The sequence below is a fragment of the Gigantopelta aegis genome, chromosome 2 (genome assembly GCF_016097555.1).
Source record: "Gigantopelta aegis isolate Gae_Host chromosome 2, Gae_host_genome, whole genome shotgun sequence".
Lineage (NCBI taxonomy): Eukaryota > Metazoa > Mollusca > Gastropoda > Neomphalida > Peltospiridae > Gigantopelta > Gigantopelta aegis.
The window spans coordinates 23,383,967-23,410,106 of NC_054700.1; the positions used below are offsets into that span (position 1 = coordinate 23,383,967).

Here is a 26,140-nt window from a genome sequence, read left to right on the forward strand (position 1 = left end):
TTGTGGGGTTTTTTTTTTTTTGGGGGGGGGGGGGGGTTTGGTTGTTTTTGTTTTTTGGGGTGGGTGTGTTTTTGCTTCTTTCTTTCTTTTGTTTGTTTGTTGTTATTTTAGGCGCTGGGTGGGGGAATAAAAGAAAATTTAAAAAAATATTTATTGCTTTCACACGGATTTATCTCAAGTTTACAGAAAAAAAAGCTTTAATTGAAAAAAATATTTTTAAATATATGCATTGGACACAAAGTGGGTTCACAGTCTCTTTATTTGTATATTCTTTATAATATTGTATTGAGTTGTCATGACGCTTAGTTTTTGTTTTCTGATGTTGTTTTGGTTTTGGCTTTTTTATACACATATTAAGGTAGCCAGGAGAGAAAACATAGTTTTCTAGCATCTCAGAAATGCTATAATTATACTGTGTTTTATTTCTACAATACTACAAGAGGGAGATTTTTTGTTTAGTCTCTCTCTCTCTTGGATGTCAATCATTTGGTAACTTATTATGAGATAAAAAAATGTCGCCTCTGCCTCTCTGTCTCTGTCTGTCTGTCTCTGTCTCTCTCTGTCTCTCTGTCTCTCTCTCTCTCTCTCTCTCTCTCTCTCTCTCTCTCTCTCTCTCTCTCTCTCTCTGTCTGATATTTAATGAGTTTTACCATTGTTGTAACAATGTTTAGTTGAATGTTTGTTGACGTTATTGTGTCAAGATTATCGTTGTTTTAAGAGCTGCCAAGTAGACAGAAAATGAACGAGGACACTGGGGATGAGACAGACACCAGCTGCAGTTTGACAACAACATGTTGCAATGAGTCGGAACATTCCGAGTCCAAGGAATCTGACTGTGATGATGATGATGATGCTGCTGCTGCTGATGATGATGCTGATGATGATGATGATGAAGTGTATTATTGTATTACGGATCAAGATGATACCACAGAGGTTGTTATTTAGTCTGTTGCCAGGCTTTTACCAGGGACAGGCGTTAATTTCTGTACATTCTCTAAATGAAGCTAAAATCCAAGACGAAAAACAGAAATATGACAGCACAAGGGCGGGGGGTGGGTGGTAAAATTGTCATTCGTCCCACGAGACGCCATCACTACCCCTTGTGGGTGTGAGGGGGAATATTAAGAAAGAAAGGAATTTAAAAAAATATTGCAAGGAACAATACCGTTTTTTAGAAAAAGTTGGATAGCCATTTAAAAATCTCTCTGTAAATGTTTTAAATATATACACTCTAGGTTAAATACAGTTTGAACAAATGGGACAAATAAAATATTTGAACTGCAGCGGGGCCAGGATAGAGCTCAGTAGTAGAGTGCTCGTATTATGTGTAATGGATCACTGAATCGTTCACCATAAATGAACTTGTTTTTCCCATTCCAACCACAGCCCTTTAACTGGTAATTCAAAGCTGTATTGGTTACTGTCTTGAATAATACAAAATTTAATCACTTAGTCAATCAAAATGACTGTCTGATCATGTCCTATAGCAAAGTATTAATCATAGGCTGCAGCAGTTGTTTTTCTTCCCATATCTACTTTTCAAGCTTACAGTTACATACCTCATTGCACTCACTGGATATTTTAACTGCCTATATTTCTCAAATATCTACCTACTTTCATCACTTACTCTAATGAGCTCTGTGCGGTGCTAGTTTTGATATTGGTAAACTAGTCTGGGAGAGATGGTCCTTTTTTTGGCATAGCAGGAGGGATAAAATCTTCAGTAAAGGATCTCCTCGGGAGTGACTGTCTTATAGACGAGAAACTAGACAGAGAGTCATGGAATCAACCACTATTTTGCCAAATACCCATTCGACTCTGCATTGTACAGAGATATGGCTCTGACCATGTATTACGGTTTGGTCGTTCCGGTTCAAAGAAAATGAGCACCTTGTTACAATATACGTCACACTGTAGTCAGCAGATAAAGCCGCCTACTTTTCTCAAATAGCCCCCTATACTACTTTCAGAGATCATGAACACATAGCCATAATTGATGTTTTACAAAAACATAATAATACACAATTACTAAAAATGGTTGTAAATACTGAATACTTCATGACTCAGTTTAATATAAGTTTTCGGCTGGAGTATATGTATTAAAAAGAATGCTAGTCAACTCGCACCAAAACTAAGTCGCCCCCTACCAGCTCGCACCAGCGGTTGGTCAACTCGTCCCAAACTGTTTAGTCAATTTGCCCCTAAAAAATTACCATCTCGCCCCAGTGTTTGGTCAACTCGCCCCAGTATTGGGACAACTCGCCCCAGTATTTGGACAACTCGCCCCAATATCAACTTTACTGTCCGTAAGTAACTGTGACAAATTAAAAATGAACGTCTACAACTTTGGTGTCATTTTATTTACTAATATTAGGCCCACAGTTAAACTCCGCTATTACTATTACTTATTAAAACTGGTTTTATATTCGGGAGATCCTAATATCGGATAAACAATAATCTAGTATGTAATGAACTGCTAGGCCTACTTTAATTATGTGTACGTGAGTTTGTTCCTTATTTTCTTAATTAGTGTACAATAAAGATTTAAAAACACTTTGCGGTACTGCCTTGAAGATCATGGGTGTTTATTGCTATAAAAATAGGAATGTGTGACTTCTTGGTCACTTGATTAACCGAAGTTCTAACGTTTTGTCATTGTCGAAAAACAAATCAATTAAACTAAACATTGCAGATGTCATCCATGCAGTCTTGTTATTGCACGACAAGGATTTTGCATGTTTCAAACACCTTGAATGGGTTGGCTGACTGATATTTAGTAGCTCCAGTTACCTTAGCTGTGCCGGTCTGGTTACAGCAAACGAAAACAGTTTAATAACTGTTCATTGCTCGTACAAGGTACACTTTTAAATTCCCAGTGTATGTTCTGGCATGAAATATATTGCAGTTCCATCAAATCTAATATATTATACTTTGAACAAAATAAAGTTCATCTGGGGCAAGTTGACCTACCACTGTGGCGAGTTGACCAATATGGGCGAATCGGTAATATTTTTTTGGCGAGTTGACTAAACAGTGTAGGGCGAGTTGATCAGCTGCTGTGGCGAGTTGGTAGGGGGCAATTTGGTTTGGAGGCGGGTTGACCTGCTCCCATTAAAAGTGGTTATACAATATTTTTCATTTTTAAATAATATATAATGCATCCTGGTATTATTACGTTGTCTAAGCCAGAGAGAGAGACAGAGAGAGATATATTAACTGCTGGGTGTGGTTTCTTTCCCCAAGGATGATCAGGCCAATTCTGAGCTCATGAATCCGCAACTGGCTGACGACATAGATCGAATTCGTTTTCTGTATGGAGATAGTTCTTTGTCTTACAGGTATTACATGTTTGTGTTCTGTTACTTAACCAGTGAATTATCACTCTATATATAGTTCTTTGTCTTACAGGTATTACATGTTTGTGTTCTGTTCATTAACCAGTAAATTATCACTCTATAGGTAGTTCTTTGCCTTACAGGTATTACATGTTTGTGTGTTGTTAATTAACCAGTGAATTATTACTCTTTTAAATTACGATATGTATAGTAGTTAAATAATTGTTGGGTCAGTATCTAGCTAAGTCGGAATAAGGTTCGCCTTCAAGTGGCGTTTGTGTCGAAGGATCGAACTACTTCAGTGAATTCGTTTTTTTATTTGTTTTTACCATTTCAACCAGAACACCATGACTGGTATATTTCATCTAAGACAGTGTGTCAGAATAGCTGACTGTTAATAAATCAAGGTGCTCTAGTGGTGTTGTAAAATTAAAACAAAACTTTAACTTTAAATAATTGTAGTTTCATTCCTCATCTCTATAAGAAATAGTCTTTTGTTGTTGTTTCTTTTTAGGAACTTCATTAATCTAGGTAAAATGCATGTACAGCTGCAGATACCACTATCATTTCTTAAAGTGAGTATCTCAGATGGAAATTTATACCTTACCTGCATATTCCACAGAATTCTTGTATTATATGGCATAAATCTGCAGCCACAGGGATTCATATTCCAGTATAACACTATAAACAAATACATGTAGTTTCACTCTTCTGAAACACGATTCAACAATTATTACACGTGTTTATAGCGAAGCTGCCCTGACAAATATTTTAATATAGTCGCCCTTTAGCAATTCTGTAAAAAATATAACGGTCGTGGAAATGGGGGTAAGGTCACAAAACGAGTAGATACACACAGAAAGCTGTAAGTCCTGCAATGCTATCATACATTTTCCATCTATAGGGATGTAGGCCTTGACAAACGTCACTATGAGTATCCGTACCCCCAGGTGGTACCAACTGGCCAAATTTTGGGTCCTGGCTAATGGGTTAAGAGGGGTACAGTTGTTTTTTGGGTAGCAAAAAACAAAAAATAAAAAACAACTGTATCCCTTTTTACTGATTAATAATAATAACTTGTAGTGTTTTGCACCTGATACCATTTGGATATTACCTATTAATAATCTGTAGTAAACATTTCAAGTATGCAGGTTCAATGCCTTATTAATAACTTATTGAAATCTGGATACTATTTTTCAGGTTGAAATTGCAAAAGCGTGGGAACTGAATCGAGATGAGCCTCTGATAGTGAGATTATGGATGTCATATCATAACTATTTGGATTGTGGAGGTTTACTTTTTCACTGACATGCTCTTCTTGCCATTTGATCATATTGTTGACTTCATTTTTTTTTAAAAGTCAAACTAAAATGCATTGTTACTTGGTATACATAATTACCCAAATATTTTACTGTTATGTTAAATAAAGTATTTTTAAAATCCAAACCAGTTTACATTATTAAATTAATTAATAAATAATTATCATAGGTAGTTAATTATTGATTGTTCAGTTTTACTGACTTTGAGCTAGTAGTTTTGTAGATGATTCAAACGGATTAATAGTGGTATATATGAATGATTTTGCAGTCATTAAAAATATATTATTGACCGTCTATAAATAAATAATCACTAACACGTGTTGTATAAACGTTTTAAAATTCATTAAAAAAAGTCTGCAATTTAAGTTGATACATTTTATGCATACACGCACTTGTCCATCTGTTTATTATATATTATATATATATATATATATATATATATATATATATATATATATATATATATATATACATACATACATACATACATACATACATACATATATATATATATATATATATATATATTTTTTTTTTTTAGATCCTCCAGAAGTAGAGGTTTTTCAACCACTCAGACAAGAAAACTGGAGGACCCCCCCCCCCCCCAAAACCCCCCCCCCCCCACCACCCCCCCACCCCCCAAAAAATGACAAGACAAGTTAAACTGTAAGACTGTGCTTATACATATTTTGAAAGAAAAGGAATATTTCACCTCAGCACATTTAAAACTATGGTGTCATGCTTTATGTAGCGTCGGTTTTGTTAATGCTTGTGCATTTAAACAAATCATCACGTGTGAATTCAATATTTTTTATTTCGTAACGCCGGGTGCCAAGACCTCGACAACGAGGCTCTTTCGTGTGACGTCATGAACAGGGTCACAGCTAATATTAATGTCCATAATATTACAATTCTCTTTTTGTTTGAAAAATGAAAGTTCATTTGACATTGAAAATGTCACTGTAAATACTTTGCTGTGTGGAATTGTCAGATGAACCGCAATCAAGTTTTCTTCTTTTTTATTTTTTTTTAAACTAAACACAAACATAATTAATTTATGACAACGGTAATTAGCATGCTTCGCTAAACTAATGATAAATAACTACAGGTGATTAACAGTTTGTAATGCCATTTAACAGTGAAAACCAATTACAAGTCAAGTCTTTCTGGTGGTTTTACTGCTCTCCCGGATCTAAATATTACTGGATTTAGACAATTGGGATGACTCTTTGGACTGGGAACCCTGGTTGGAGTAGTTTCGCTATCCCCTAGGTATGTGGGACTATTTTCTCTACTATGATGACCGAGGCCTGCTGGGGTAGATGGTGGACTTCCCATGGAGTGAATTGTTGGTGAAGTTGGGCTGGGAATATACAGAATTGGATCATCTACTTTTCTCATATCAGGAACTTTTTCATTAGTTTTCATGATATAACGTCTATTACGGCGATATTTACCATCTAATGTTTCGACCTCATATGATCTTGGAGTTTGATGTTTATTTTTCACAACACCAGGAATCCATCAAGCATTTTGATGAAGTTGGATTCTCACAACCTCATCCTTTTTAAGTTTACTCTGTGACCTTGAACTACGGTCATAGTATATTTTGTGTTTAGCTTGTTTTTTCCTAAGTTTACATTTTGTTTCCCTAGGCTTAAGAACTTTAGGTGCAAGCAGTTTGTTCACTGTAGGCAATATGGATCGTAGACGTCTGCTCATAAGCATTTGGGCAGGATAACCTATCCCATCAACTGGAGTATTGCGATACTCCAGAAGACATATATGGATCATTTCCACGTTCAGCTGCTTTCTGCAACAATTTCTTTACAGTTTTAACTGTCTTTTCGGCTAATCTATTAGCCTGTGGATATCAGGGTGATGTTATGTGTTCAAAACCCTGAACTCTTTCGAAGAATAGCAAGGACCATTATCAGATTTCAAACAGCATGGAATACTATGGCGTGCGAAAATGGAGTTTGTGTGCATGATTACGGTACCTCATAACTTTTGGAATTTTTTAAGCAAAGCAGTTTCAAAGTATCGACTATAATAGTCAACTATTATCAAATAGTCGTGACCATTTATAACAAACAGTCCAGTAGCCACAACTTCCCATGGTCTTTCAGGTATTTCACGGGGAAGCATAGGTTCTTTGAATTGATATTTCCTATGTTCCATACAGGTTGGACATTTTGAAACAGTATCCTCAAGTTGGAAGTTGATTCCAGCCAGAAGAGTACATCTCTAGCTCTTCTCTTGCATTTCTCAATTCCCATATGTCCTGCGTGAATCCTAGATAGCATGTCTGGTCTCATGGACTTTGCTATTATCAGTTTGTCCGCTTTCAGGATTAACTGATCCTAACATGACAGTTCATCTCTGAAATTCCAAGATTTAATATCTGGCCATCCATAAAGAATGACCTGATGTAATGACTGCAACACTGCATCGTTCTCAGTTTCACTCTTTAACTGAGCCAGTGTTCTATCAGTCATTGGTAACGATGATGTTACTGTATGAATCTGAGCATCAAGGTTCTCATCATCAAATGTATCATTCAGATATGCTCTTGACAGAGCATCCGCTATCTTGAGCTCTTTGCCTGGACGAAATGTGATCTTCGCTCCAGGGTATTTCTGTAAATCTCAAGTAATCTTTGAATGTGAGGTTGTGCCTGTGCAAGAGGCTTTTTTTAGTTCGACTCTAGAGGCTTGTGATCAGTTTCTACAATGACCTCAATGTCATAGACGAACTGGTGAAATCTTTCTAGTCCAAATGTTATGGCCCGTAACTCTTTTTCTATCTGCGCACAATGCTTACCTCATCACATCTTTACACCAAATGCATGATTACACATGCCTTTAAGCCTAGTGTGTCTGCTTTTGCATTATCTATGATAATAAAATTTACCTGAACTGACATGTTACACTGACCAAGAACTGATAGACTTTCACCACTATAAGTTGTTAATTTAGCACTGGTGGGTTTCAGTTCGTTGTCTCCCGATACCCTTTTGAACTCATTTATGTCCATAATGTTTGCTTGTGCTCCAGTATACATCTTACACTTTTTCCCATTGACCTGATCGCAGATTTCGTGAAATATATAAAACGAAACTTCAAATTGTTGTTGTTTTTACCTGTAAATTTAGTATTTAATCCATGAAATAAACACAGTTCCTTACGAAACAAAGTCCTCGGTAACACGTATGGCCGTCATTACATAGCTTGTCAACATCCGCTAGCCAAATGTTACGTCATTAGTTTAGGAACACCCGATTGGCTAGCACACATGGGGCTTTCCTGGAATGTCACAACCGTATATGGTGCCCTGTTCACGCCAGAAATAGGGCAGTTAACTATCAAACGGAGCCAAATGTATTTAACTATAAACACATGAGTAGATTTTATTGTCAAGATCTAGATTTACTCTTCCTTTTCATTATGACAAGGGCACCAAAAATTCTGAATTTCAGCTAACAACTCGTACAGGAGTGCAACACTTTAATTGTGTCCAGTGTTGGCACAAGGGATGTGTACACTGTGCCCAAGTGCCTTGATTTCAACAGGTTGGATGAGATTGCAACACACCTCATCATCATCAGTGTTTGAATCAGACTTTGTATCCACCTGAGTGGGTGGTAACTTAGCAGTACCAGATGTTGATGGTTTGGGAGAATCTTTGGACGATCTTTTCACCACAGATTACTTTTTCTGAATCTGTTTCTTTGGTGGCGGTTTCTGGTGGTCCTTCATTTTTTCGAGGGTACTGTCGTCGGTTATTGCTCTACCACCTACAATAGCACTCATCACTTTTGTTTTCTTTGTGGGCTTTCAGGGGAAAAAATTCAGAAAGCATTATAGAAACTTAAAGAAAAGGAGTTTTAGACTATTAATTACTGCGTTGCCCCCTCCCCCCCCCCCCCCAACAAAAAATCCTAGCTACGGCCCTGGCTTTGCAACGCCGAACATGGTATCATCAAGTTGCAAGAAGAATCCTGTTGCAGACGATGGCAAAGTGACATCGGTGACTTCTGATGATTTCCTTTTGTTCGTGTTGTTGGATTATTCTGGTAATTCTGCCTGATCTTCAGGAGACTTGAACAACTGAGCTGGCACAAAGTGCGATTTGTTTACCGCATGTCTGTTGAAAGGGAAAATTCCGCACTTTCTAAAAGACACCTGCAGATTGGCTTGTGTTAATGCCCTTGTGTATGCCTGACAACCCAATCGACATATATAGGCCGTGGGCTACATAGGGTCTACGTGCACTCCCCCCCCCTTCCTCCACATCTCAACCACATTATGTTTTTTGGGAACCCTAGTATCTCCAGAACATGGTACAAACAGGTAACAGTGAAAAAAATTGGGATCCACTACTCATTTGCTACCAGTATTGGAGGGTACCCAAGAAAACGATAAAATTCCATTGACGTTACGCCATAGTCAATGCTCTCTATATTTTATTCCATCAAAATGTCTACAAGTATGTCAGTGACATGTATTATAGATCAACTTGAAGCTTATGATCTCCTGGTTAATATGACACGCATTAATGTAAGATATACACTTTAAAAAACATGACTAAATCATCATTAAGTGACCACACCTCGTTTTCCTTTTTGACATTCCTAGAAATACCCCAGTTTCAATACTTTTTTTCTTTTTGCTATATATTTATATTCCACACTATCCTAGCTTTAATTTGACAGCAATATCAGCATACTGACTTTAAAACTTCTCAAGTTATAATTTTTTTAACATGATGGGGGTTTGTTCAATGTTGGTGTCATAATCCAAGATGTACAGTACACACATGCGTTTACGAATTTGGATTGTGATATTTGTTATAACCAATATAATTATTTTAAAATTTGCTCTGTTTGAAGAATTTGATAAGTTTTATGTTGCAGGACAGAAAACCCTCACTGATTTACCATTCTGTTGTCAACGACTTGTGAACTCAATTGGGCAGGATATATGTAGAGCAGTCACCAATGGATCATGGAAACTGCTAAAACATATTTTGATTTGTATGTCCGTACGTCATCTTTTCAGGAGTGAGAAGTTAATTACCCAAAAGAATGGAGCACTGTGAAAACTATTCCTTCTCATTAGAGTTGAAACGGCCCTAGCCGAAGCTGCTGATCAATCGTCAACGCTGTTATCAAACCAGATCATTAGATCGCCATCAGTACCATCAGTGTTTCATTCACAGTTTGATAATTTCGACCAACTTCTGAATAACCTAACAGGTAAAGGATCAATCCATATAGCTTACGGCATCATGCTGCAGGAAGAGAAATATGATGACCATGGAGGTAGCTATCCGAAAATACCATCTATGTCAACACTGGACAGCGCTCTCTCAAACTACAGAGACCAAACATTCTACCAGACTGTTACATCACAAACAGGAGAAGTCCTAAACACTTTAGATCAGTCAGTTAAGTTACCCAGGCTCTGTTCAGGCGATGGATAACTCAGTTAAGCTTCAGATGATATGGGAATTTATTAGAATGATGTCTGACAAGCAGTGCGTTCCAGGATGGAACGGATTTATCTCCGAGATAGGTGCAGTACCAAGAAATTTGACCACCATAGACCCTATGTAGCCCACGGCCTAATACAATGCTTCTCAATGCCCTTTGTTGAATGCTCATGCATGTACGTGTGTCTAAGGTTGCAGTAGATTTTCTCGAACAGCCCAAAGCAACCAACATCCATTGGTTGAAGTACATGCGAGGTATGTGCTGGAAGCACAAACAGGATGATGTCTCTCTAACTCGCCCATTCACTCAGTGCTATGGAGACGTGCGACTTGTGATCATCGTACAATATCGACACTGGTTTCTCTGCTGTTGGCTGGACAGAGTACTTGACAAAGTGCTCTGCAAGATACTTCTGCTGGAAGAGTTCACTGTTGGACTAGCCCGAATCACTGACAGTTCCATTAGCTCCTGGCAAACAACCTTCCAATAGCTCGTCTCGCATTTGCTTCCCTTTGAAAATGAAATATGGCGGGATGGCCAATGGCATTGCCACATCCGATCACTGCCGTCGTGCTCAACCTCGGCAGTGTTACTGCAACTGGCACCGATTTATTGGAGGCAACAACGTTTCGAGGCTTGTGATTCTCCATTAGTCCTTTTTCATCTATGTTGTATATACGCTTAGGACTGTTCTTCAAGTTGTTGTCATCCAAAATCTTTTCCAAGTGGGAGTAGTAGAACGAAACTGTTTCCTCGGACGTTGCTTTAGCCCTCTGGATATCCAGAGACCTCGACTTCTGTACCTTTAACTCGGGGTATCTCCTCATAAGACCATGAAACCAACCTAAGGTCACTGGCTTATCGGCTTTTGTCTTCTTCCCTAAACAGATGGCAAGATCAGTTGCAATGGTCAGCACATCTTGTCAGGTGTAGCCATAACCGAAGGCTGCCATGCTCTGTACATGTGACACCAGTTTTTACTCTTCATGGGTAGACAAGAATGGTTCAGGTCTGGATTTATGGTAGGCTTCATCAACTTTCTCACTGCATCAATCATGCAATGTACTAAGGGGCATACCGAATGTTCTTGAAGCTTTCCGGATGCCCATGCCATCTTCCACAACAGCTACATATGCCTTGGACACTATCTCATCCGAATATGATCTGTATCTTGACCTTTCTGGCCGTGGAATAGTCTAAAACACACAAATAAAAACATTAAAAAATCACAAACTGCATACATCAGAATTCTACATAAGAAATGGCCCGAATGGGCTTCCATACTTTTACAAATTTGACAGCAGTTCCCTCCCTTTGGTATTGTAGACCGCTAGTATAGATAGTAAATAAAGCAGACGAGGCTTCCTCGTGAGTACTGAACTTTTCGTTTGTGTGTTACTGGTGACTTTTTAATGATGATGCATTTACAAAAAGTGTCAAAAGGCAAAATGACATAAGATTACAAGATATAGATGTCATACTTACGCACGGGAGTTTTACCCGAAGAATTTTTGTAGGGCTGGCGAAAATAGCCTGGCTGTCAACTTGCGACCCTTGATGACGTCACATCTCTATTTATATCCCGAACAAAATGGCCGATCGCAAACTAATGATGTTCGAAAACTAATGACCGGACGATATATAAACGGGCCCAGTTCACACCTTCCACTAAGGAAATTATTTTTAAACGTTTCATTTAGAAAATCGGCTTTAGACCGGCATTTCGTCGGTTTTGCACTCAAACTCTTTTTTTTTCTAAATAAGCTCTGTGCTTTCTTCTGACACCATGTCATGCTTTATGTAGCATCCGTTTTGTTAATGCTTGTGCCTTTAAACAAACCATCACGACGTATGAATACGACAGCTTTTATTTTGTAACGCTGGGTGCCAAGACCTCAACAACGAGGCTACTTTCATGTGACGTCATGAACAGGGTCACAGCTAATACTAATATTCATATTATTACTTATTATCCATATCATTCAACATAACCAAGTTAATAATAATCATACGAAGCACACGTGTAATAACAAGACTGTGCATTTGAAATATGACGTCATTTCGTCGTATCCTATTTGTGGCTGAAACATTTTGAGTTGGGTCTTGTTATTCATAAAGAAAACAACAATAATAATATGGATAATAAAGAAATTATTACACTCACGTGTGAGTCGTACTGATTTTATGAAACTCCTGTCAGTATTCATGTATTACCCTCGCTCTCGCTCGGGCAATACAAAAATCCTGACACTCGTTTCGTAAAATCAGTACATCACACAAGCTCATATAATAATCTCTATATATGGCAGTTTGGCGTCCATGTACACTTGGTAGATGAACAGATAAAGAGGGAACTTGAACCCCACCACACAAGCTGCTCCTACTGAATAACCGCAAGGGATCTTTTATACAGTTTCACATAGACTGAACAGTACATACTTCGACCTTTGATGTACCAGTAGGCTATAATTGTGGCATTGGTTGTGAAGGGGGAAGACGCGAGTTCACTGAAGGTTATCAGTCCCACGTGAGAACGGTAGAGTTGTCGCCAGAGATGCTTTGGCCACAAGATCGAACCTCCTCGGTGGACCTATTCTCTGATTTGATTTTTTCCCATTCCAACCAGTGATCTACAACTGGTATATTAACAGCCATGGTATATGCTATCCTATCTGTGAGAAAGTACAGATAAAATATCCCTTGCTGCTAATGGTTTCACCAAGACAATATATCGAAATTACTAAATGTTTGACATCCAGTAGCCAATGATTAATGTGCTCTAGTGGTGCCATTAAACAAAACAACTTTAACTTTTCAAATCTGCGTTCCATTCATCTTAAGCGAGTGTTCTACCACTCAGCTACATCCTGCCCTTTAAGATGTTTGTAGTCCAAACAAGACTTCTGCAAAGTGACCAGACGTAAAGCTGCAAACTCAAATATAGTTTAATTTAGTAGAATGACCACACGTCGTTTCCTTACCGTCACATGTCTACCGTTGATATTCTTTTTGTTGTGGTTATAAGAACTAGTCTAGGCCACATTAAATTGTTTTATTAATTTTAGCCATCTGATGCAGGTCTATAGGACCAGAAGTACTAATTGTAAGACTATGCACTTCCTCGGTGAACTGTGCCACGTGTATGTTTCAATTAACCTTGTTCATATATAATGAATATGCATCCATTGTCATATTTGCACCTTATTTCAAACACTTGTAAGTATTATATATGTTATATGGGTGACCATTCAATAGTTTTGCTGAGTTTATTTCCTATTTCTAGAATATTGGAAACATTCTTGAGTGACAACTGGAAAGACATAAACAATAAAATTAATCAGTCTGCTAAATCATCCGGTGCCTTTGCCAAGAATATTAAAAGGTATCTCGCTATTATTTTGTTGTCTTTACATCTTTAAAAAAAGTCGTTCTTGAGTGGGTGGATGAATGGATGGACAGCTGGATAGATGGCTGACTTAATGCAATTTTTACTTATAATATAATAGCTGTATGTTTTAAATCTAAAACAAACAAAAACTGAAAGTAAAAAAAAAAGTATATATTATTCACTTTTAATTTTTACATTGCTAGATTTTGATCTTTAGCACCATAGGCTGTAATGTTATTTTTTATTCCCTATTATGAAACCTAATTAATCCAATAACCCATCGTACGTCAGGCAAATGGTCAAATCTTCTAGAAGTGGATTTAGAGAAGGGGGAAAGGAACCAAGGCTCCTGATTTTTGGTCAAGTAATTTCATTTCCTTTTGTAAAAGGTGAACTTGTTTTTCAAAGCCATGAAACTATACACCAGGGTCCATGCTTATAAAACTTTTAGAGTCTAGACTCAATCTTTAATGACATCACATGCATGCAATTTGTATGGCGTTACCATGACGTTAAAAGTCTTAGACTCTTTTAGAGTCTTAAGTCCAGACTCTAAACGTTTTATAAGCACGGGGCCTGGTTAAAGATTTTCGAAGCTATCTTAGCCACACGATATCGTAAAACCGTCTTATAATATGACGTCACTAAAACACGTGCCATAACTGTACAGCTAAGATAGCTTTGAAAATATTGGTCCTCCTGAGGAGTCAGTTTGCAATGCACTGTGATATAACAAAGTTGTGAGAGTTTAGACAATTAGCTCCCTGGCCTCTAACACTGATTGTACAATGATTTAACTTGTATGCAGCATTTCTACAATCTACTTCTGATTAAAAATAACAAATAAGCTCAGTACTGCGATTATGCAGTCACCCTTTAATCCTATCTATAGGCCTATATACAAATGATTCATGTTCTGTTTTGCTTTTTTTTAAAGTATGTATAGTGAAGAAGAACAAGTCTGTGCTTTTACTCGCATGGATGATTTAGCTCTTGCTCAGATCGTAGAAATGGGATTCTCGTCAGAGGTCAGTCGTAACGCTCTCGTTATCACCGATGGCAACGTCGAGGAAGCTATCAATTTGCTAATAACCAATCCAGAGAGGTTTGTGTTACGATACATAAAATCTAAGACGTAAAAAAATATTTTTATTATTATAGTACATGACATCATGTTTGACAGATTAAAATGTACATCTTTATTCAATGCTTAATTTATTTATTTTAAATTTCTAAATATATGGTACATATTTTTCTAAAAACAACCGACTTGACAACTATCGTCTGCACTCATGACAGGTGCTACTGGTGGAGAAGGATGTGCTCATTAGACAAACATCTCATTATCTTATCAATATACACCAGAGACCCATGTTGTTTTGTTCATTCTTCTAATTGTAGTGAAGGTGCACCAGTTGATGTTTTGTCCCACGTGAATGATGAAGCTCTTGCTCAGATCGTAGAAATGGGATTCTCCTCGGAGGTCAGTTGTAACGCTCTCGTTATCACCCATGGCAACGTCCAGGAAGCCATCAACCTGCTAATAACCAATCCAGAGAGGTAGGTGTTGTGATACTTGAAATCTGATACATATTATGACACCAGGTTTGACTGATTAAACAATATTTTTTCGATGGAATAATATGTATTCAATTCTTCATGTTTTTGCTGAAAATATTCTACATATATTTCTAGAACCACAGATTTGACAATTATTAGCTGTGCTCATGGTAGGTCTTCTGTTTTGTGCAGATTTAAATTGTCAAAACAGACATGGGAGTGGCAGTTATCCAGGCAGATGCATATATAATCCTGACGAATGACAGTCCCTCTATAGACCAAACAAAACAATGATAGTACTTAACAGTAGCAGTCACAACCATGACAAATCATCCCTTTTGACTGTTTTGTGCAGAGATACAATTTTTGTCGTTCAGATTGGATGGACAATAAATTGCCTTAAATGTTAACCAGTATTCAGAATTTATTATATTTTTATTTATTATTTAATCAGATTCTTTGGAGGATAAAGTGTCATTCTCAACTTGATTGACATATCGTAACCCATTGATAACTCAAATGACAGTTTTTATCTTATGTTCATGTTTGGATGACAGTTCTTGACCTATTTTGATGTTTGGATGACATACAGGGGTTTCTTTACTTTTTTTTTTTTTTTTTTTTTTTGCTATCTCTTGTGATTGTTCTAATTATAGGAAAGTTGCAGATCTTTCACAGATCGTAGAAATGGGATTCTCATCAGAGGCCAGTTGTAATGCTCTCACTGTCGCCAACGGCAACATCTATGAAGCTCTCAACCAGTTGATAAACAGCCAGGAGAGGTATGTACATGCATTTGACCTAATCCATGTTATAGTGCAAAAACAATATCAAGACAGGTAGGATATAGGATCATTTTTCGTTCATTTAATCATTATTCATTCAGTTAGTCCTTCAGTCAGTTGTCTAGTGATTCGTTTGTTTCTTGAGTTTTCAAGTTATTAATTCAAATATACATTCGTTTCCTGCATTTGTTTCAGTTTTACCAACCTACATGAAGATATTGTCTCACAAATTAAGAATTCAAAACGTGAACCATCACCAATGTCCTCTCGACAACGGTCAAAGTCAGCATCGTTCAGCAAACTAAACCACAACGAGCATGTGTATGAACGGTACAGAAATATTCCTGTTTCTTCTTCAGTACCTGACATTTCCAGTATTGTGCCGACTTTGTATGACCATACATTGATGCCTTTATTGATTCTCCGTGGCAAAATTGCTAAAAACCCACCCAGTTTGGAAAATGGCTTTCTTGTGCAAGTAAGTGTGAGACTGCTAGAATAATCGCCCAGAGAAATTAAATTTTTTGGAGGGAGGGTGGTTCAAAAAGTTACTTTTGCAGGTTGTCCTATTTCCCTTTCTTTTTTCTTTTTAATTTTTTATTATTTTAATTAAAGGTTATGACCATATAAATTTCAGTTTTGTAACAGATACAATTATGTGGGCCTACATGCCTACCTCAGTGACATAGTTTTGTGCGTGCTACAAAATATTATTATCTAGGAGTATGAACATATATTCTGTCAAAAAAGAAAAGCATAGGCGAAATATTAATGGAATTATCTCGCTAATACAAAGTGGCATACTTTTGTTATTTATGATCGTATCACAGTCAAATTTGACATGAGTATGTGACAATGTTCTTGCTATGGACTGACGGCAGTGGAGGCGTTTTCGTCACCAAACAGCGTCGCGCGAGGGCGCTGAAATCAGTATCTTGTGTGGCCACCAGCAGCAGCAATCACTGCGCGACATCTCCTTGGCATAGACTGAATGAGTCTCTGAATCCGTGCACGTGGAATCCTAGCCCATTCTTTCTGCAGTGCATGTGACAGTTGCGGAAGCGTCCGAGGCTCCGGGTCACGCTGGCGTACACGTCTGTCCAGTTCGTCCCATAGATGTTCAATGGGGTTGAGATCTGGCGATCTTGATGGACATGGCAGCACATTAATGTTCTCATTCTGCAGGAAATCCATTGTTATACGTGCCGTATGCGGCAGATCCAAAATGGGAAGTATGTGACGGCGAAGAATTTCATCCCGGTAGCGTACATCTGTCAGGTTGCCTTGCACGAAAACAATTTCTCTTCTGCTGGTGTATGAGATGGCTCCCCACATCATGACACGCCCTCCACCGAATCTGTCAACTTGGGCGACTCAGTTGTTAGCAAAACTTTCATTGCGGCGTCTGTAAACACGTTTTCGTCCATCACGTCGCTGTAGAAGGAAACGTGACTCGTCACTGAACCATACTCGCCGCCAGTTTCCCAAGTTCCACCCCTGTACATTGGTGCACCAGCGAACACGTAAATGTTGATGTTGACGTCGCAGGACGGGGCCAAAATACGGTCTCCTAGCCCGTAAACCAGCTCCTCGAAGTCGGTTCCGAATGGTTTGTGCAGACTCCTCAAACCAGGTCCAGCAGTGTTCGTTGCTGTGGCAATTCGGTGACGCAAGTGCAGAACCCGGATGTAGCGATCTTGTGCTGCAGTTGTTATGCGAGGTCTTCCACTTCTGGGCCGGTCTTCAGCTGATTGAATCTGCTGGTACCTGTCCCAGAGACGTGAAATGGTGCTCGGATGGATGTTCATGTGGCGTGCGACATCTGACTGCGATTCACCTAACTGGAGGCAGCCTATTGCAATGTTTCGATTTGGCAGGCTTAGTCTTGGCATCTTGTAACTCGTCTATGTCGAAATGGAAATGAGGCATCATTGCGAGCATTGCAGCTTTAAATACATATCACTACCCCAATAATTTCCCAGAGTTTCACGTGCATTCGCCAAAATCTGACGATTTCACGCCAATTTCCTGCAATTGTCGCACAACGTGCGTTAAATTTGTTTTAGGGTGCATTTGGACATGATGTCCCATTCTAGGGGCATTAACAAACATGGTCATTCAGCAACATTGTACAAAAAAAGATATTTTGTAAAACCAAACACTTTTCTTCTTTCCATATGACCTATACGTTTCTTTTTTGACAGAGTATATTAGTATTGATCTGAGTTAACAAATCTATTTTAAAAAGAGACAACAAAGAAAAAATATATAATGTTCCTGATTTTTCAAATTTATAATGATATTAGGCTACGACTGCCAAATTGTTCAGCTATGATAAAAATATTTTAGGAGCATTATGAAAAGTAAATACATCAACACAAATTTTTAAAATTTATTTTACAGACTGTTCTAAGGTTGTTGTCATTGTTTGTTTAGTTGTGGGGTTTTTTGGAGTTTGTAAAATTTGTATAACGTTTATTAACCCCAGGAACAATTTTGGTAGTGTCAGGGTTGCCAATGTTAATTAAAATATTTATTTTGAATGACTAAAATTACCAATTAAAAACATTTTCTTGTTTAGAATATATATATATATATATATATATATATATATATATATATATATATATATATATATATTCAATGTGTTTCCTATATTCATAACTTTTGTAGTAGTTCACATTTCCTCTTTTTTTACCTATAATATATATGTTTGGTAAATTTGAATTTATTATGAAGGAAAATCCTGTTTGGGCTACTACCAAAAAAAATTACAATGACCACAAACACATTGAATATACTGACACAAAACGTATTTATTGTGTACTGTAATTTTAGTTGTTAAACAGGCAATATTAATCAAAATCAGTATATTCTCTTTAGTGTCAGTATGGGCGGATCCAGGATATATGTTTGGGGGGAGGGGGGGGGCAAGAAAAAAGAGTCACGTTGGCTCGTTAAAAGGGCATCTTAATAAAAGTTTTAATATTTGCAGTTAATATGAATGCTTTTGTGTATATATCACAGTGTACGAACGGAAGTGTACACTAAATGACTTACTGCTGTTTTCTGTAGCGCTAGATGCATTTTTTTAAAGTGGGGTAGGCTAATGAGCAGTGTCGTTGTTAAGCATGGCACGAGATGTGTAGGGGTTCTGGGGTATGCTACCCCAGGGAAAGTTTTAAAACTGGATGGATTTAAACGCCTTTTCTTGGCATCTCAATATCAAAATTAGCCATTTTTAAACAATAATTTAAAAACTATTTTAAGCATTATTTTGCATAGTATTATAACCCAAGAATGTTTCCCCCCCCCCCCCCCCCCCCCCCCCCCCTTGGCATCGTGATTGCAAAATTACCCATTTTCAGACAGTGATCACTTCCTCTTTTGGAGTTTTATAACCCAAAAATTATTATTTAAAAGAGTTCAAACCCGTTACTCTTAGATCTCAATAACTAAATCGTGAATTTTAGCGTTTACCGGGGGCGGGAGAATGGGGAGGGGGCCCCGGAAAAAGCCATAGAATCAACTTTGCTTCGTATATAAGTATGACTATCATTTATTTCATTGTAATTTGACTAATAATTTTTTTAAAGGGCACTATTCTAGGGACAGATCTGTCTAGTTTGGGCAGATATAGCCTACATTAAAAAACGATACAAAGGGGCACTTGTGAGTACTTGTAAATTAAAACTTTAAAAGTCACTATTCTCTGGACGGCTTGGTCTAGGTAGGGCAGTTATACATACGCACAACTTAACTTCATGCATCTAAAAATGCTCAGTGCAAAACATTTTTTATAGAAACAAAAAGGGCACTTGGACATTTTGAGGGTACTTGAAAAATTTGGGGGGACGCGTCCCCCTGGTCCCCCCCCCCCCCCCCCCATCTGGATCCGCCTCTGTTCAGAAGAGTGAATATTATTTTTGATATATAAGTAACCGTGTATGAACATTTGTTTCTTACTTTTAGATGTTCCGCTACACTCGTCTGCGGATTTCAACTTTAAATAAATACTGCTTTTTCTGTGTTGAACCTCTTCTTTTACAAAATGCTGCCTGGTTGAAGGTTAGTTACAGATAAGTAACAAATGGGGATATTAACAGGAAAAATACAGTGTTTGGCGCATAAATACAATGCATTAGTAGGTTTTAGCGGTGAACATGTAACATATGGGTGAGCTTAATTTTGTTTTTGTAGAAGATTACACAATAGATAATATGTTTTAATTGCTGTAGGTGCCCTTTTTAAACACTGAATCCCCTCTCAGAATACTGGAGGTGCACCCCCTACCTACACAAATCCTGTATCTGCTCCTGAAACAAAAGATGGATCATGGGATCATTCAATAATGACAAACACTAAACCAGGTGATTGTTTGCTCTCACTATGATAACACTTTTCAACCCTATCTGTCCCATGCCCAGCCACTGGCCCTGTCAGAGATAATGTGGAATCCTTATGCCAGAACCTTCACTGGATATAAGCACGTTAATAGAGGTTATGCATACATACTTTTTAACATGTATATTCATTGCAAACATTGTGTTCCATTATCCACTACCTCCTTGTGCCTGCATCATTACATATTTCAGTGAAAATATTAAAGACACCTTCGTCTTGTAAGGCAATAACACATTCTTGATATAGCAACATAATTTATCATAATGTTCTGTTTTAATGTACATTGTTTGTTTTCAGCCAACAGTTTGTTCACGTGCCTTATGTGTATTTGGTTACAAATATCTCCAAACTATTGCTACTGATGCTAAGGCACTGGTGATTGCTGATGAAGATATTGCTACTGATGCTAAGGCACTGGTGATTGCTGATGAAGATATTGCTACTGATGCTAAGACACTGATCAATGTTGATGAACATATTGCTACTGATGCTAAGGCACTGGTGACTGCTGATGAAGATATTGCTACTGATGCTAAGACACTTATCAATGCTGATGAAGATATTGCTACTAGTGCTGAGACACTGGTTACTGCTGATGAAGATATTGCTACTGATGCTAAGACACTGGTCAGTGCTGATGAAGATATTGCTACTGGTGCTGATACACTGATCAATACTGATGAAGATATTGCTACTGATGCTAAGACACTGGGCAATACTGATGAAGATATTGCTACTGATGCTCAGATGCTGGTCAATACTGATGAAGATATTGCTACTGGTGCTAAGACACTGGTCAATGCTGATGTAGACTGTAGTGATTTCCTTTGACTGGACGTAACTAAAAAACCTAAACCTTTATTACTTTGCCCAGGCAGTTCTGCACAACTGATACTTTAAAGGGCCTGTGTCATGCCAAATGTATTTACTTTATTTACAGTGATCAACTTCTGGTGGTCATAATTCGAAGTGGGAGGACGTGTTTAGATGAGCTGTTAGTACTGAAACATGTAGTAGTCACTATAATTGGTGGCCATAAAAACCCCCGCTACAGCGGTCTACCAGCTGCCAGTTTAAGGAAATTATTCCTGTCACCATTTAAAGATTTATACATGTTTATTTTGGGGGGTTTCTGAAACGGTGTGGATGGTAAAACATGTGGGCTTCTTACATAAACAGATATATGCAAAATAGGCACATGTGTTTGTGGTGTATACAGTTAATTAGACTTGTACAAATGGCAAATACCATTAATAACATTCAGGAATCAGAATTGTTTAATTTGATTGCCGATACATGTGGTGTCTATATTTGTAGAGAAATAAAGTCGTGAGTGATGGCTGATGATAGACATCTAGCAAGAGAAAAACATAAGTGTTGACAACATAAAAAACCACAAAGAGATATACATGTATATGAACGGTTCACAGGAATAGCCTGTGATGTCACATTTTTGGTAAGGTGATATTTTTCAATTTTAAGGTTTACAACTCTGCAATCGTGGAATATTTATACCTGAGAAAGCATAAGTTACTAACAACTTTTAATGGACTACCATAATTATAAGATTTTGAATCAGTGTGCCATTGTGACCGTGACATACACGACCGTTATAATACTGACTATCTGTTTGGACATCATAAGTTATTCCCGTAGACCTTTCATATATATATTTTGACCAGACATGACATTCTCAACTTGGGGATTACTCCTTCCCCTCCTGTCCCGGAATTAGTCACTGGCAAAGTCAGACGTTAAGTCCGGGATGAACATGCCTGAACCTTCATTGGACATGGGCACGTAAAAACAGTTCCCATTCTCTCGTTCGTTCGCGGTCTGACAAGCAAACGTTAAAAGCATGTCCCCTTATCCAACTTTTATTACATTACATTCATTTAAATTCACACAAGAATAATTTTAACTTATATTTTTAAAACATACACTCTACATAGTTCAAAGCAGTTCAGAGTTTTTGGAAATCCAGTTCCAATATTGTAATTATATATACACTGATATGTGTCTTGTTGGTGGAAAAAAATGTCAAATGCTAAAAGCATCATTATGTATGACAATATGTGTTTGTATATGTTTATATATACATCAGTATATCTGGTTGATAGATTTACTATTTACGTATCTATTTTTCATATAACCTTTATTTATTTATTTATCTATCATTTATTAATCTACTTTCTAATTTGACATTTATATTTCTTTTAATTATTTTATTTCTATTCCATGTGTTAAATAGAAGTTATATAAGAAAAGCCCACGTGTTATATTAATTTCATTTGGTTGTGACAAGAGACCAACTGACCTCTTCGAACATGTAACTGAATCCAGTGACAGATGTTGACATATTTTTTTTAATATTGATAGTACTTTATAAATTGTTCAAGGCAATAGTCATTTTTAATAAGCATTTGTTGAGGCAATGAGAGGACCTTTTGTCTGAATTGTTTAATTGCTTTGTAGTTTATTTTTGTACATTTTAACTTTGTGGAATTAAATGGTTTAAGTGTTAATCACTTGTTCATTGTTCATTTAAATTTGGTGCACAACATATTATTGTGGCTTCAATTACTAAAAACAATTGAACAGATAACTTTAATATTATCATCATTACCATCATCACCATCACTACCACTACCACTACCACCACAAGCATCAGCAGCAGCAGCAGCAGCAGTAGTAGTATAAATGTACTACTTTATTTGTACAGATGAGTCAGTTGAATTTTATTTATTTTTGCTTATATTAGTAAATAAAATCCATATCTAGTATTACATATATTTTAGTTATTTATTTATAAAATAACTAAATAAGTATGTATGAACGTTATTTATTTATTTATTTATTTACTTATGTATTTATTTATCTGTTTATTTATTTATTTAATCATATTTTAGCAATTTAGAGAGAAAGGATATTAAATTATTTTAAAGAGAAATAATTTTACATTTATATTATACAAGACACATTAGAGTCATATATTCAAAGTCGGTGGGAAATGTTTATTTTAGGTGCAGTTATCTTGTTTAATAATACTTTTCAGTATAAAATACATAAAATGAAATATGATCACTCTGGTAACTTTATTATTGATATAACTATAGAGAGAAAAAGGATTACACTTGAAGCTATGTTTTATAAATATAAATATTTTGATCATAGAGAAAATTTTCAAAATGACTTTAATGTAGCACTAAATCATAATTTGGACATTAGAAATGGGTTGCACATAAATAACCCAAAATCTAGAGATTTTATATTAGAACATTTTGTTACTAATTGGTTTTAAAGATCCATTTAGAGAACTACTTGTATATACGTATACCCTTAACTTGAGAAGAAGAAACAAACCCACTTAAAAATAGATCAGATGAACAAGCAATGCTATATTTTTAACTTTTTTCTGAAAAACCTAATAGTTTTAATACTAAAATAAAAGTGTTGATTGAAAGCAGTTACCAATTTCGTCAACCGGATATAGCATTGCAATTAAAGTTCTATCATTTTTCAAAGAGTTAGAGGGATGTGGAAATTGAATCATTCACTACCAAGAGATAAACAAAATGTTCAATCGTTAAAGAGACACTTAAAGATATTAAAGATCAGTATGGGGTACTTGTTTACAAACCAGAATACAGTAGCAGTATTTCTTACAAAAATATTCAGTTGACCATATCGGCTGTTCGAAAATAAGGCTGGTAGGTACTGGGTTCGCATCCCGGTACCAATTCCCACCCAGAGCTAGTTTTAAAGACTTAATGGGTAGGTGTAAGGCCATTACACTGACTTCTTTCTCGACGACCAGAAGAAGGTGGTCAGTTTGTGGGTATGCCACATTATCCAATGTCTCTTAAAAGCATGAAACCTGAGGAATATCTCCTCAAGGTAAGCAGGGCAAACCATGCCACTCCTGAAGGTGGCCTCTTTCAGGGTAGGTACAAGTCGTTCTGGTCCCCATGATCCTCCTCCAAACTGATCTTCTCGACTTGCAGATCTAGGATATCTTCTTTCTTCCAGTAGGTCTTCTCTACTTGGGTGAATGAGGTGACCAAAATGGCATAGATGCCATTTTCTCCACAGTCTTTTGAAGATCAGATAACTGACTGGTCAAAGTACTGAGTCTCTGGTCAAAAGAACTTTCCTCTATCTCTGAACCAAAATGTACTCTCTTTCCTTGAAAAGGATGAGGGCTCAAATCATGCATATATCTCTGCTGAGCAGGTCTGCTGACAACTGACTCATAAAGTTCATCCACATCAACTGCCTCCCGAAGAGTGCATACATCTTGGTTCATAAACCAGAGTCGTAAGTCTTTATCTATGGCCCTCTTCAGTGCATTCAGAGCCAGCCTCTCTTGAAGTACACAGGTAAGATCAGGATTTAAGCATGTTGAGCGAGATACCATATATCATCCCGTAAGGTGGCAATGCTCTCGCCAGACTTACGGTTTCTCCACATCAGCTCCTCCCGTTTAACATCGGGAAGACTGGTTCCATATCGCCTGTGTAGGCTGTGTGAAGGTCTCTGGTAGTCCAGTCGCTCATGCTCAGGTAGACCTGCATAAAAACGCTGAGCTACACCCTCCAGTGCACACCCCAAAATTTGGGCTGCCTGTGTATCTTCCCAACGTGAATGTGTGGCCAGATTTTTAAACTGTGCTTCAAAAGCATGGTAATCATCCTTTCCATTAAATTTGGGTAACTGGAGTCATTCTCCCAATTGAATTATCTCCTCTTGGGTGGCATATTTTAAGGGAGTTAATCATCAGTGCGATATCAAGTATTATGCTGGACAATTGTGACACTGGACAAATTAGATTTTGGTCCGAACTTACCATTAGAGGTGGTGCAGAATGCATGTACCTGGTCTGTCCAGTGTATGGATAATTGTAACCACTATGCGAGTGGTTGGGCTGATTCTCGGGATACATTTCAGTATCTTTGGGCAAGTAACCCTCACTGTGTGACCTGGAAGGTAAGTGGTCACTAAAGTGAAATTGTGATGGCCAGTGTCTAAAAATATACTGAAATTTGTACTTACGGTTTTCTTCTAATATTGTGATAAAGCTGCTATGTCTATGTTGGTAGACTTTCTACGGACCACCACACAATGTCTCCATCCGGTGATAGCCTGGTCACGGGTCACCACCACACACACACACACCACACACACCCCGTTTTATAGAAGAGGAGATCACCTTCAGAATTTTCAGGAAACACTAAACACTTCCTCAGGCATAGATATAGGCAGAGATTCACCCGGACCAAGATTTGCTGAGTATCCATGAATAAACAGGTTCTTTGGAAACATCCATAGTTCCATATCTTCTCAAGTTAAAACTACCCCACAAAAGAAACAGTCAAATTTCATTGGTGAATAGTACCGGCCTATCTGTTGATGACATCCAGAAAGGCACAGTCACAGTTACTTCAAGGAATATTATAAAATATGCACTATGGCACAGTTAAAGTCATATCCAGGAACATTATAAAATATGCACTCAGGCACAGTTAAAGACATATTCAGGAACATTATATAATATGCACTAAAATAAAAACTATTCCTTGAATAACACTTGAAACGTTAAACACTTGAAAAATTAAACAGTTAAATCACTTAAAAAGTTCAACAGTCAAATAAAACTCTACCTTTTACCATTAGAGGTGGTGCAGAATGCATGTACCTGGTCTGTCCAGTGTATGGATAATTGTAACCACTATGCGAATGAAAACGTTAATTAAGGCAACTATTATACACTATTGTATACCAATCTAAAAAAAACCTGGTCCATCATACATGATGTTGGCCTCCTAACTGAATACTTAATAAAAAAGAATTATAAA

At 37.2% G+C, this 26,140-nt stretch overlaps 1 protein-coding gene across 1 annotated transcript; it reads left to right on the top strand.

Moving 5' to 3' along the window:
• Positions 1-5,307: 5,307 nt before the first annotated feature.
• On the top strand, positions 5,308-22,810 carry LOC121382844. The gene is made up of 8 exons (XM_041512476.1): positions 5,308-5,320; positions 13,432-13,530; positions 14,474-14,641; positions 14,938-15,096; positions 15,753-15,878; positions 16,077-16,359; positions 19,854-19,949; positions 20,583-22,810. The coding sequence occupies exons 3-8, from the start codon at positions 14,475-14,477 to the stop codon at positions 21,114-21,116; spliced, it is 1,365 nt and encodes a 454-aa protein (XP_041368410.1). The 5' UTR covers positions 5,308-5,320; positions 13,432-13,530; position 14,474; the 3' UTR covers positions 21,117-22,810.
• The last annotated feature ends 3,330 nt before the right edge of the window (positions 22,811-26,140 follow it).